This window comes from Arachis ipaensis, chromosome B8 (assembly GCF_059453495.1).
Source record: "Arachis ipaensis isolate K30076 ecotype BB chromosome B8, ASM5945349v1, whole genome shotgun sequence".
In the NCBI taxonomy this organism is placed as follows: Eukaryota; Viridiplantae; Streptophyta; class Magnoliopsida; order Fabales; family Fabaceae; genus Arachis; species Arachis ipaensis.
In genome coordinates, this window is record NC_142443.1 from 28,892,942 (window position 1) to 28,904,581 (window position 11,640).

At 35.2% G+C, this 11,640-nt stretch overlaps 1 protein-coding gene across 1 annotated transcript; it reads left to right on the forward strand.

The window, feature by feature from the left end:
- Nucleotides 1–211: 211 nt before the first annotated feature.
- Nucleotides 212–698, forward strand: LOC107612775 (uncharacterized). Its single transcript, XM_016314514.3, has 2 exons — nt 212–301; nt 372–698. Exons 1-2 carry the CDS (start codon nt 212–214, stop codon nt 696–698), a joined length of 417 nt encoding a protein of 138 aa, XP_016170000.1.
- Nucleotides 699–11,640: the final 10,942 nt, after the last annotated feature.

Sequence of the window (11,640 nt, forward strand, 5' to 3'; positions counted from 1 at the left end):
TAAGGAACCTGGAGTGGAGGCTACGCAATTAGAATTGAAGACAAGGCATAAAAGAAAAAGGGGAGGTGATTGATGCAAAAGAGAAATCTGTTGAGTTGATTGATCTTAAAAATAGCGAAGATGTGAACATTGATAAAGTGAGGGCTTCTCATGAGGTACAGAAAAGGCTATATGACTATGCTAAGGGTGAGGACCTAATGTCACTCCGTTTATGACGCTGGCTGATCAATTTGGCCAATTTTCTGCTGATGTGAAATTAATCAATGAAGTTGGAGCCTCTGGTGTTTGTGGCTATGTACAGGTATAATTATGTTTTGGTCAATTATATGTAGATATATGGATGGAGTTTTAATCAACATATTTGTTTGTAGATTATGGGTGCTCGTCTTGTGTCAATAGGTCGGACACAAGAGCTTGCTTTGGAAAACAAAAATAAGATTGCTATTTCTGTAGAGGAGCTTGTTATGGCTTTGAAGGAAAAAGAGAAGGAAGTTAGCGAGTTAACTTCTTCTTTGAAGACTAAGGGTCAGCAACATGACTTGGAAGATAATGTTAGGGATTTGAGATCAAAGAAGGAGAAGTTTGAAGCTCAGATTAAGGAGCTGGAGACCAAGGTGTATGACACATTTGCTCAAGGGTTTGATCGAGCTGTTGATCAGGTCAACACATGTTTCCAGGGACAGATGTTGAGAAGCTAGATGTGACTAAGATTATTCTAAATGGAAGACTTGTGGATGACGATGTTATGGGCAAGGATGAGGGTGAAAGCTCTGGTGGAGGCCACAAGAAGAATTAATGCTATGTTTATAGTATGTTTGAATTTTGGAATTTTGAACCTTTATATTGTAGTCGGCTTTGTTTATTAGTTTGTTTTGTTATATGAACTGAGTTCGAGTATGAAGCTTGGCTAGTATGCTAGGTTGTTATAACAGTTTGACGTATTTAGTTTGATAATTTGTCCCAACTTTGCTTTGACATTGGTTTGTAGTAGTATATTTTTTTAAAAATGCGATATGAAACTAGAGCATGCTTTAAACATTAAGTAATAAGTTACATGGGTATCCGACCTCAATAAAACCTCTCTGAGCAAAACCCATCGTGGGAGAAAAACTCATGAGTAGGGAAAAAGAGTACCTTCATTTGCCTTTAGCACAAATTTAACTTTGATACAATTTCAATGAAGAGACATTCCAAGTATCCGGGACATTATTGCCTCTTAATGTTTAAAGCGTGTAAGTCTCCTTTCTCAGGACTTTTGTGATGTGATACGGCCTTTCCCAAGCAGCGGCTAGCTTGTCATGTCCTAACGGCCTCTTTGCCTCTTCTGTTCGTCAAAGAACAAGGTCACCGTGTTGAAAGGACCTCGGATTGACCCTTTTATTGTACTTTTGTTGTATCAATTGCTGCATTGCCATTTGTCTCAAGAGGGCCTCCTCTCTGTCCTCTTCAATGAGATCGAGCTCGGCTGAGCGGACTTCCGTGTTTATTGTATCATTGTATGGCTCGGCTCACAATGAGGAGTGTGCAATTTCTACCGGAATCATTGCATCTGCTCCATCTACCAATCGAAAGGGGGTTTCACCAGTGGTTAAATGCGTAGTGGTGTTATAGCTCTATAATATTTCTAGAATGATTTTGGCCCATTGTCCTTGTCATCGTTGAGCTTATTCTTAAGGGCCTGAAGTATAACTCGATTAGTAGCCTCTGCTTGCCTGTTTGTTTGCAGCAATCAGTGAATTGTCAGCCATTGTCAGAAACGATCTCACCAGGGATGCCAAATCGGCATATGATATTTTTCTATAAGAATGATTGTACCTTGTCTGTCGTTATTCGTGCAAGTGGTTGTTCTTCAATCCACTTAGAAAAGTAATTAATAAACACTAGTAGAAATTTTACCTGTCCTGGCACTATAAGGAATGGTCCAAGTATATCTAAACCCCACCGATAGAATGATCAGCTTATCTCGGTCATGTGTAGGAGCTCGGGCGGTGTATGAATGATTGTGGCGTGTTTTTGGCAATTGTCGCATTTTTGTACCATGAGGAGACAATCTCGTTTAAGCGATGGCCAAAAATAACCTGCTTACAAAAGTTTTCCTGCCAAGCTGCGTCCGCCAATGTGATTTTCCGCATACAACCTCGTAGACTTCGAACATGGCTAGCATAGCATCCTCCTTGGTGAATCATTTAAGTAAGGGGAATGAGAATCCTCATCTATATAGGTCATTACCGATGATTGTGTAAAAGCTCGCCCTCCTTCGGAATAACCTCGGATTTGTTTCATTGTATGGTATGCTTCCTTCTTTTATATACTTGATAAAGGGCGATCTCCAATCCTCAATCTGCATGACACTCAATACAGCTGTTAGATTTATGCTAGGCTTGTCTAGCATTAATTATGATAAGGTCTATGCATGTGATTATTTTCTGGTGGTTACCAGTTTTGATAAAATATCTGCTCTAATGTTATGCTCTCTAGGTATATGAATAATCTCGCATAATATAAATTTTGAAATGAGATCCTATGTTGCAGGCCAATATTGCTCAAGAAAAGGATCTCGTACCCTAGAATGCACCATTGATTTGTTGAACGATGAGCAAGGAGTCACAATAGACCTTTAAACTTGTTATCTGTAAATTGTGTGCTAGTTTCAAATCTGCAAGCAAGGCTTCATACTTTACTTGGTTATTACTTGCAGTGAAAGAGAATTCTAGTGATTGTAATATCGCCATGTCCCTTCCATTTTCTAGAAGGATTCCTGCTCCATTGTCTTCATTATTTGAAGCTCTGTCCACATGTAATCTCCAAGTAAGTGTGCCGAGATGTGAATTTGGAGTGGTAAACTCAAATATGAAATTAGCTAATACTTGAGATTTTAGAGCCATTCGTGGTTGGTATTGGATGTCAAACTTGGAGAGCTCGATAGACCATTTGATTAGCCTACTCGCGACCCTGGCTTTGTCAATATCTGACGAAGTGGTTGATCCATTTGTATGACAATGGTATGGCTTTGAAAATAATGTTGCAACCTTCAAGCCATGGTTATTAATGCCAAAGCTAGTTGTTCAATCTTTCAATACCTCTTCTCGGCTAGCTAAAGTATCTTGCTAACAAAGTATATAGGCCTCTGTGCCTTACCTACTTTTGTAACAAGAGTCGAACTTATAGCATAGTTAGAAACAAATAGATATAAATATAAAGGCTTACCGATCTCAGGCCTCCGAAGTATGGGGATGATGATAGCATCGTCTCCAACTCTTGAAAGGATTTTTTGCAATCCTCGTTCCATTGAAACTGTTTGCTCTTGCTTATTTTTTGGAAAAAAAATGGTAAGATTGGTTTGCAATCGTCAGCAGGAATCATGATAGTGCAGCTAGTCGTCCTATTAGCTGTTGGACTTCCTTGGTTGTCTTTGGACTCGACATATGAAGAATGGCACTGCACTTCTCGGGGGTCACCTTGATTCCTTAGGAAGTTAACATAAACCCAAGAAATTTCCCTCCTTGGACTCCGAATGCACATTTTCCGGAATTTAGTCGCATGTTATATCGTCGAATCTGATTAAATATCTCACTCAAGTCTGAATAGTGTGAGCCTTCATGTGGTGTTTTTGCTACCATATCATCGACATATACTTCAATGTTCCGACCTATTTGGTTTTGAAAGACTTTATCCATTAAACGTTGGCATGTTGCACCTACATTCTTAAGGTCGAACGGCATGACCTTATAACAGAAATTGCCAAACTCTGTAATAAAAGCTGTTTTGCTTTGATCATCAGAGTGCATAAGGGTCTGGTTATAACCAGAATAGACATCCATGAAGCTCAAACTGCTAAAACCATATGCGTTATCAACAAATTATATATGCAAGGTAATGGATAAGCATCTTTAAGGCATGCTTTGTTAAGGTTAGTAAAGTCGACGCACATGCGCCATTTACATGAACTTTTTTTTTACCATTACCACGTTTGTGAGCCAGGTTGTGAATCTTATTTCTCTAATAAAGCTTCCAGTGAGTAACTTTTTGGTTTCGTCAGGTGATGCCACCCTCTTATCTGTGCCCAAATTGCACTTTTGTTGTGCTATAGGTCAGATTGTTTGATCAATTGCTAGCTTATGGCATATGATCTTTGGATCTATGCTCGGCATGTCAGTTGGCGTCCATGCGAATAGATAGGCATTATCTCGTAGCAAATTTATCAGTTGGAGCCGATCACTTACTGACAGTGCATGCCCAATATATGTAAAGCAATTTTCAGTATTTGTTAAGGTTACCTTTTCAAGGTTGTCCATGAGCAAAGGTCTTTCATAAAGGTCCACCTGAAGGTCCAACTCGGAAAGCAATGGCAACTCTTCTGAGCTATATGCCGCTTGTATATGCTCATGTGGGGTATTCTCGGTTGTGGTTTGCTTCAGACTTGCATTGTAACATTGTCGCACTTTTTGATGGTCAACATACACTGTTGCTATTAGATCATCTGCACATGGAACTTAACACAAAAATGCACAGTGGATACTATTGCTCCAAGAGAATTTAAAGATGGTCTACCAAGAATAATATTATACGGGCTAATGTAATTAACAACTAAATATTGGATGTCAACTGTTCTTTATCTAGGGTGTTTTCCCAATGTAGTTTCTAACCATATGTAACCAAGGACAGGAACCGTTCTCTATAGAATCTGACCAATTCTCCATATAAGGGTTGCATGGCCTTGTCACATATTTTCATTCTCTGAAAAGTGGAATAGAATAGAACGTCGGCACTGTTGCCTAGGTCCAGCAGTACCTTCCTTACCAAAAGATCACCAACCTCGGTGGAAATTACTACCAGATCATCCCAGTTTGGGTTTTGTGAACGAAAATTAGCTTGTGTGAAAGTTATATCAGTTATGCCGAGGTTTGACGTTGTGTTGATGCCTCCTTTAACTGTTAACATAGCTCGGTAACTTCATTTCCAGGCCAATCTCGTGGTGCCTCCTCCTGCAAAACCTCCTGAAATGCAGTTGATGACCCTCCGAGGTTGTGATGGTTGATTGGAGTTTGACCATCTGTCCTTATCCTTGGTGTTGGAAGGTTGGTGGCTTGTTTCTTGTGCCAATTGGAGCGAGTTTTCTTCTTTTCGTATCCCTCCGTCAACATACGTGTCAAAGAGTCCCTGCCGAGCTAACCTTTCTAGCAAGTCCTTTGCCACTATACATTCCTCAGTAGTATGGTCAAACTTCTGATGAAAAACATAGTGTTTCAATTTGTCTGCATACTTCTAATCTTGATATGTTTCTGCTTTCTTTGGTGGTTTGATGAGTTTGGCATGGAGAAGTTCCTTTATAATAACTTCTTACTTAGTGTTGAACTGGGTGTAGGTGTCGAATTTAGGAGTCAACTTGAATGGTTTCTTGTTATCCTTGCTAAGTTGAGCTTTGTTTAATCTTTCCTCCTTTGGCGAGGTTGTTGCCTTTCAATCTTTCGAACTTTCCAGAGCTCTTCGATTTCCTTTGTCCTATGATTTTTTCTCAAAATTCTGTTAAAGTCTTTGGTTTGGCTACTGCTATAGTTTCATGGAATTTCCCAGGGTGCAATCCACTTTTTTAATGCATGTAAATGGACGTCAGGGCTGAGATCGGGAATTTTCATGGCGGCTTTAGAAAACCTAGTCATGTAGTCCTTCAAGCTCTCATGTTGTCCCTGTTTAATGGTGCTAAGATAGTCCGAGCCGTGTACATATATTTTCAAAGGTGCAAATGATTGGTGAAGGCCTCCATAAACTCTTCGTAGCTTGAGATGGAACCTGCAGGCAACTTAGAAAACCAAAGTAAAGCTGCACCATCTAAAAAATTTGGAAAAGAACGACAAAGTATAGGGTCAGAGACACCGTTCAAAAACATCATTGATTGGAATTTAGTGACGTGAGTATAGGGGTTGCCGAGTCCTTCATATGGTTTAAGGGTGGCTGGTAATGTGAAATTTTTCGCCATTTAGAATTTCATAATGTCCCCGGAAAAAGGATTCGATACCGTCCTTCTTCCCTTCGGAAGTGTTGTTTCCTCGGGACGAACATCTGAGTATTGCTCGTCATTCTGGTGATCTCCTTCTTCGCACTTTCAATTCTGATGTTTAGCCAATAGCTCAGCCATCCTTTGAACCTTAGGTTGCGATTCTGCGTTGTTAGCTAACATCTCAAATTGTGACAGCTATGGGATGCCATTCTCAGCCATGATGGTTATTTCGCAGGAGCAATTATAGTGGGGTTAATCTGTTTCAGGCCCATGGTGGGCGTCAACTGTTCCGTTCCTGAAGATCTAGCCGAGTTATTTTGTTCTCCTCGATTACGAGTATGTCCCTTGATTGAGCTATATCTCGACTTCAGTAGAACACGACGGGTAGAGGACCTGCAAAAAGCACTCTAACGCTCAAATTAGTATCTCAAAATATTAAAGAAAAGAGAAAGAGAGAGTGAAATCAAAGTATATGTTTTTTTTTTTGTGTTTAATTACTCTGTTGGTCCTTATAGTTTTGCAAAATTTTTAATTAGCTCCCTATACTTTTTTTTCTTTTTAATTGAGTTCTTGCACCAAACTTTTTTTTTTAATTGGGTTCCTATACTGTTTTTTTCTTTTATTTGGATTCTTGCACAATTTTTTTTTAATTGGGTCCCTATACAATTAAACCAATTATTGTCAAGAAGGACCTAATTAAAAAAAAAAATCTGGTATAAAAATCTAATTTAAAAAAAAAATATAAGAACCTAATTAAAAATTTTGTAAAACTATAAAGATTAATAAAGTAATTAAACTTTTTTTTTTCACTTGTCGTTTTTGTACCATTTATTTCCTCTTTTATAGAGAGTAGATTATCTCTTAGATGATAGCGGTTTGATTTTTTCGAAATATGTGATGTCACTTTTTTTTAAATATATAATTATCTATTATTTCATTGATGTATTTCCATTACCCTATACCTTTATTTTTGAATTTGTCTTTTTCCAGTCTACATGCATACTGACTAAGTAATGTTGGTATCCCTCTGGCTGAATTATATGGCAAGTAGCCATCTTTAAGAAAAAGTGACTAAGGTATGACATTCATATCAATCATTTTTATAAAATTATAAAAACAAAATTATTAAATAAAAAAAGCAAACCGAACGCACATTTTTCCAAACTTGAACATTGACGTTCTTATTTCCTTTTTATGATTCCAAAACAGTTGGACTTATAATTTCAAAGGATCCCGCTAAGATATTTCATTGGCTCCTCATACTTTTTCATTACAAACTTTTCAAACAATACAATCAAATAAACTTTCTAAAACATTGAACTTATGTCCTTCCTTTATCGGTGGCCAAATTATTTATCGTTATTCAACATCTATAAATATGATAAAATGATAGCATAAGATAATGTCAGTATATTCTAATTAAATTAATTTATGGAGAGATCATCAGTAATTTTCATTATTATTATGGTTGACTATTGATATTTGTTACAGAAAAAGAGGTACGGCCACGGTTACCACACGTTGCGGTACGCTGTCTATGGACACGGCGTCGTGTTGCCCATCCTTCTAGTTCTCCCCTCACATTGGATGCTGACTTTTGAATTTTGATTGATCGCTTTCCATTTGGACCCATCTCAACTGAATCATCTACCCTCCACAATATCTAATTCTCTTCATGATCCAAAAAGAAAAAAAAAAGGAAATTTCCTAAGTTTATCAATTGATATACACGATCCACATGGAGGATCCAACAATTTCTTTACAAAAAATATTAAAGATTATCAAAATTTATTATTTTTATTTATTAATTAATTATTAATATTTAAAAATATAAAATAAAATATATTATTAAATTTATAAACTAAAAAAATTAAATAAAAATTTAAATTAATAATTAAATAATAATCAATAATTAAATTTTAATAAATTTTTAACATTTTTTTACTAATAAAAAAATATTAAAGAATCATCAAAACTTATTATTTTTATCAACAACATTCTACTCTTAGTCTTAGACGGTTTTTCTAATTATTTATTGTCTCCCCTTTTCTATAGTTTATTTATTAAGTATCTGATAAGCATAAAATATTAAAATGTTCTCATAAAAATTATTTTTTTTCTAAAATTAGTAATCAGTCAATAAAATAAATAAAAATAAAATATTTAAAGTATTATGATCAATAGAAAAAGTTATTCTAATTTTTTTTTTGTATTTTTAGTTTTAGGTAATAATATTTAGTGTAAAATAATAAATAAATCTCCAAAAAATTATATTTAGGATAGATTATTTTTTAAAAAAAATATTAATAAAATCTTTTAGAATAGTAAACGTAAATAAATTAGTTTAAATTAAGACTTTTTATCCTAATTATACGGGCTAATTTAAAATAGTTGAGCTATACATTCAAACCTTATTACTCCAAATCCAACCAAGCAGGCCTAACACAAAAAAAAAAAATCACTCTCATTAAAGAGAGCGTGTACACGCACCAGAAATCCCGAAAACGTTATCCCTTCTCTTCATGCTCTAAGATGAAAAACCATTCATATCTCCTACTCAAAACTGCAACAACAGAATTTTAAATCTCTCTCAAAATTTCTCAAAAATCTTTCAAATTCTCTGTGAAAACTACTGCAGAATCTGGTGGTGCATTTAAGATCATTAACAAAAAACACACAAAAAGAAGAACAAAGATTTCGTAAGGTACTGGCAAAACTATTGTTATTATGTTCAGTTAATTTCTTGAAAATCTCGCATTTCTACTAGTTTGGTTTAAGGTTTAGTGGATCAAGTTCATTCATTTAGTAGTTCGAGTTTCTCTAATTCCATTTTTTTTTATTTTTCTCTGTAACTAGGGCATCGAATGAAATTGTGTTGTTAGTTTTATTGGTTCTGATAAATAATTCGATTCATCTCTTAGCTTAGTTGAGTTCATTTGCATACAGAAATGAATTGAATGTGTTTTTCTTGCTGATTGAGTCATTATGACTTTTTGTTAAAATTTGAACTAAATCCGGTTCATTTATGAATTAACTGAGGTTCACTTGATGCTACTGTTAAGTATTGACCAAATTTGTTATACCTTAAGAAATTTAGGTTCATTTCTTAGTTTAATTTAGGTTCATTTGGTTTGGTTTCACTTGAATTTGCTAAACTTGTTCATGTAGGGTTGTTTAGTTAGTTTTTGTTCAAATCTAAACCAATTTCGGTTCATTTGTAAATTGGCTGAGGTTCACCTGATGCTGCTGTTAAGTATTGAACAAAATATTTATTCCTTAAGAAATTTTGATTCATTTTTTAGTTTAATTTACGTTCATTTGGTTTCGTTTTGCTTGAATTGCTAAACTTGTTCATGTAGTTTAGTTAGTTTTCGTTCAAATTTGAACCAAATTCGGTTCATTTGTTAATTAACTGAGGTTCACTTGATGCTGCTGTTAAGTATTGACCAAATTTTTTATTCCTTACAGCTAAAATAAAAAAGAAGACTATCTCAAAGAAAGAGAAGTCACATTACAATATAAGTATATACACATTAAATCAACTCTTTTTTTGTATTATAAATATATCATATAACATAATGTTTCAAATCCTTGCAGAAAACTCACGATTTGAGATGCTCAACGAGATCGATAGCTAGAGTATTCGCCGACTTGAGTGAACAAAGGAAAGTTATTGTTGACGAAATGAGATTTGGTGCATTAAGACATATCACAGAATTGAATGTCTCGCATAAGCTCTTGAGGGAACTGATTTCTTGCTTTGATCTCTATCATGCATTCTTGGACATGCGCTATGAAAAATTTCTATAACCCCTGCCAAGATAGGACATGCACTGGGCTTAAATTCAGGCGATATTAACTTTCTAGTTTTTACATTTGTATTTTTTTTGTAATTTTTATATTAATTTGTTTATATTAAAATATTTCGGTGCTGGTGATAAGTATTGATCAAATATTTTATTCCTTAAGTAATTTCGATTCATTCTTTAGTTTAGGTTTATTTGGATACAGAAATGAATTTGATGAGTTTTTATTGATAATTGAATCTTTTTGAGTACTTGTTCAATATATTAAAATATTTCGGTATTGGTGCTATAAGGGATAATTTTTCTGAAAAATTTATGTACAACAAACTGACTAACCAGCAGAAGGAGATTATTGACAGCTTCAAATGTGCTACTTTGGTATCTTTGACAAAATCTGTGACGGATATGAGTGTTGAAGGAGAGGAGAACTTGTTGAAATTCAAGACAACGTTCATCCTCTTCGTCCATAAATGCTTTTTGTTGCCAACAACAATAAGCACAGTCTTCCCGATCCGTAAGCCACCTGTCCTTCATATGGAGAAAGTTCGACAATGGAATTGGGTGTCTCATGTGCTGAGCTTCCTAATCAAGGGGATCAATGTAAAATTCGAGAGATTAGTAAATAATTAGTTAATAATTATTTATTAATCAAGAAAATTAGAAAATAGAATTTTATGGTTTAATATGATAGAGAAAATTAAAACAAGAATTTCGACACTAATTTTAAAGAATTTGGCCCAAAATTGGGCCGAACCGAGCAAACCGGGCCTGTATTGGGCCCGAGGCCCAACCCAACTAACTAATTATATGAAGAGCAACAACTCTTCTCTTTCCCCAAGTAATGAAACACGTTGCTGGTTGCCTGAGGAGAAGGAAGAAAACTCTATAACCCTAACCTCTCATTCAACCTCACATAACTTTTGATCCGGAATTTCGATTGACAAGCCGTCAGCAGCCACGCATTCATCTTGAAATTCTCTACAAAGCCCAGTAATCTATTAGATAAGGAAATCACTTCTCAGCTTCGATTTTCTCCTTCTCCAGTTTCAAAATTCAATGTGAATGCATGTTGAATTTTGTGTAATTTCGATGTTTAGGGACGAATTAGCTTGCGGGTATTGTCGGGTTTAGCTCATTGAAGCTGTGGGAAAGGTAAGCACCCTCAAACCCTTTGTGAGATGTTGATTTAGTGAATTCTATATTGATTATAGTGATAATTGTGATGTTAGATTGAAATTGGTTATTGGTTGGAGTTAATTTGAGAAATTGAAAGCTAGAGGATTAGCTTTGGAGGCTGGGTATCGTTGGTGAGGGGGCTGGAGTTGTGAAGCTTGTGGTTCGCAAATGCTTGAGGTGTTCCGGGTTATCGAAAAATCGGCCAAGGTATGATTTCGGTTTCTCGTAATTAAAATATAATGTGTCGTAAAGACTTAGGCTAGTCGACCGTAGGATAGGATGAATATGTGAATTATTGTGATTAATAAATAATGAGGATAATTGTTGAATTTGATGTATATGAATGTTGAATTAGTTGGTTGGATTGATTACTTATTGTGTGAGCATGAGTTGTGGATTTTGATGTTTGATATTGAAATTAATGATGAACCAGGATGATGATATCTTGATGAATAATGAGGTATGTTATATAGATTACGGTGCACTTGAGGTGAGAATGATGATAGTTGGATATATGATTGTGAATTGAATGTGAATTTTGAGGTTGAGTTTGGTTAATTGTGAGTTAAAGTTGTTAAGCTTATTGGGGTTGTGTATTGGGGTACTATGGAATGAATTGGGCATTGGAAGGTGATATATATATATATATATATATATATA

Coding starts and splice junctions, on each gene's coding strand:
- LOC107612775 (XM_016314514.3), top strand. CDS start 212: ATGACGCTGGCTGATCAATTTGGCCAATTTTCTGCTGATGTGAAATTA. Junction 302..371: donor GTGTTTGTGGCTATGTACAG/GTATAATTATGT, acceptor ATTTGTTTGTAG/ATTATGGGTGCTCGTCTTGT.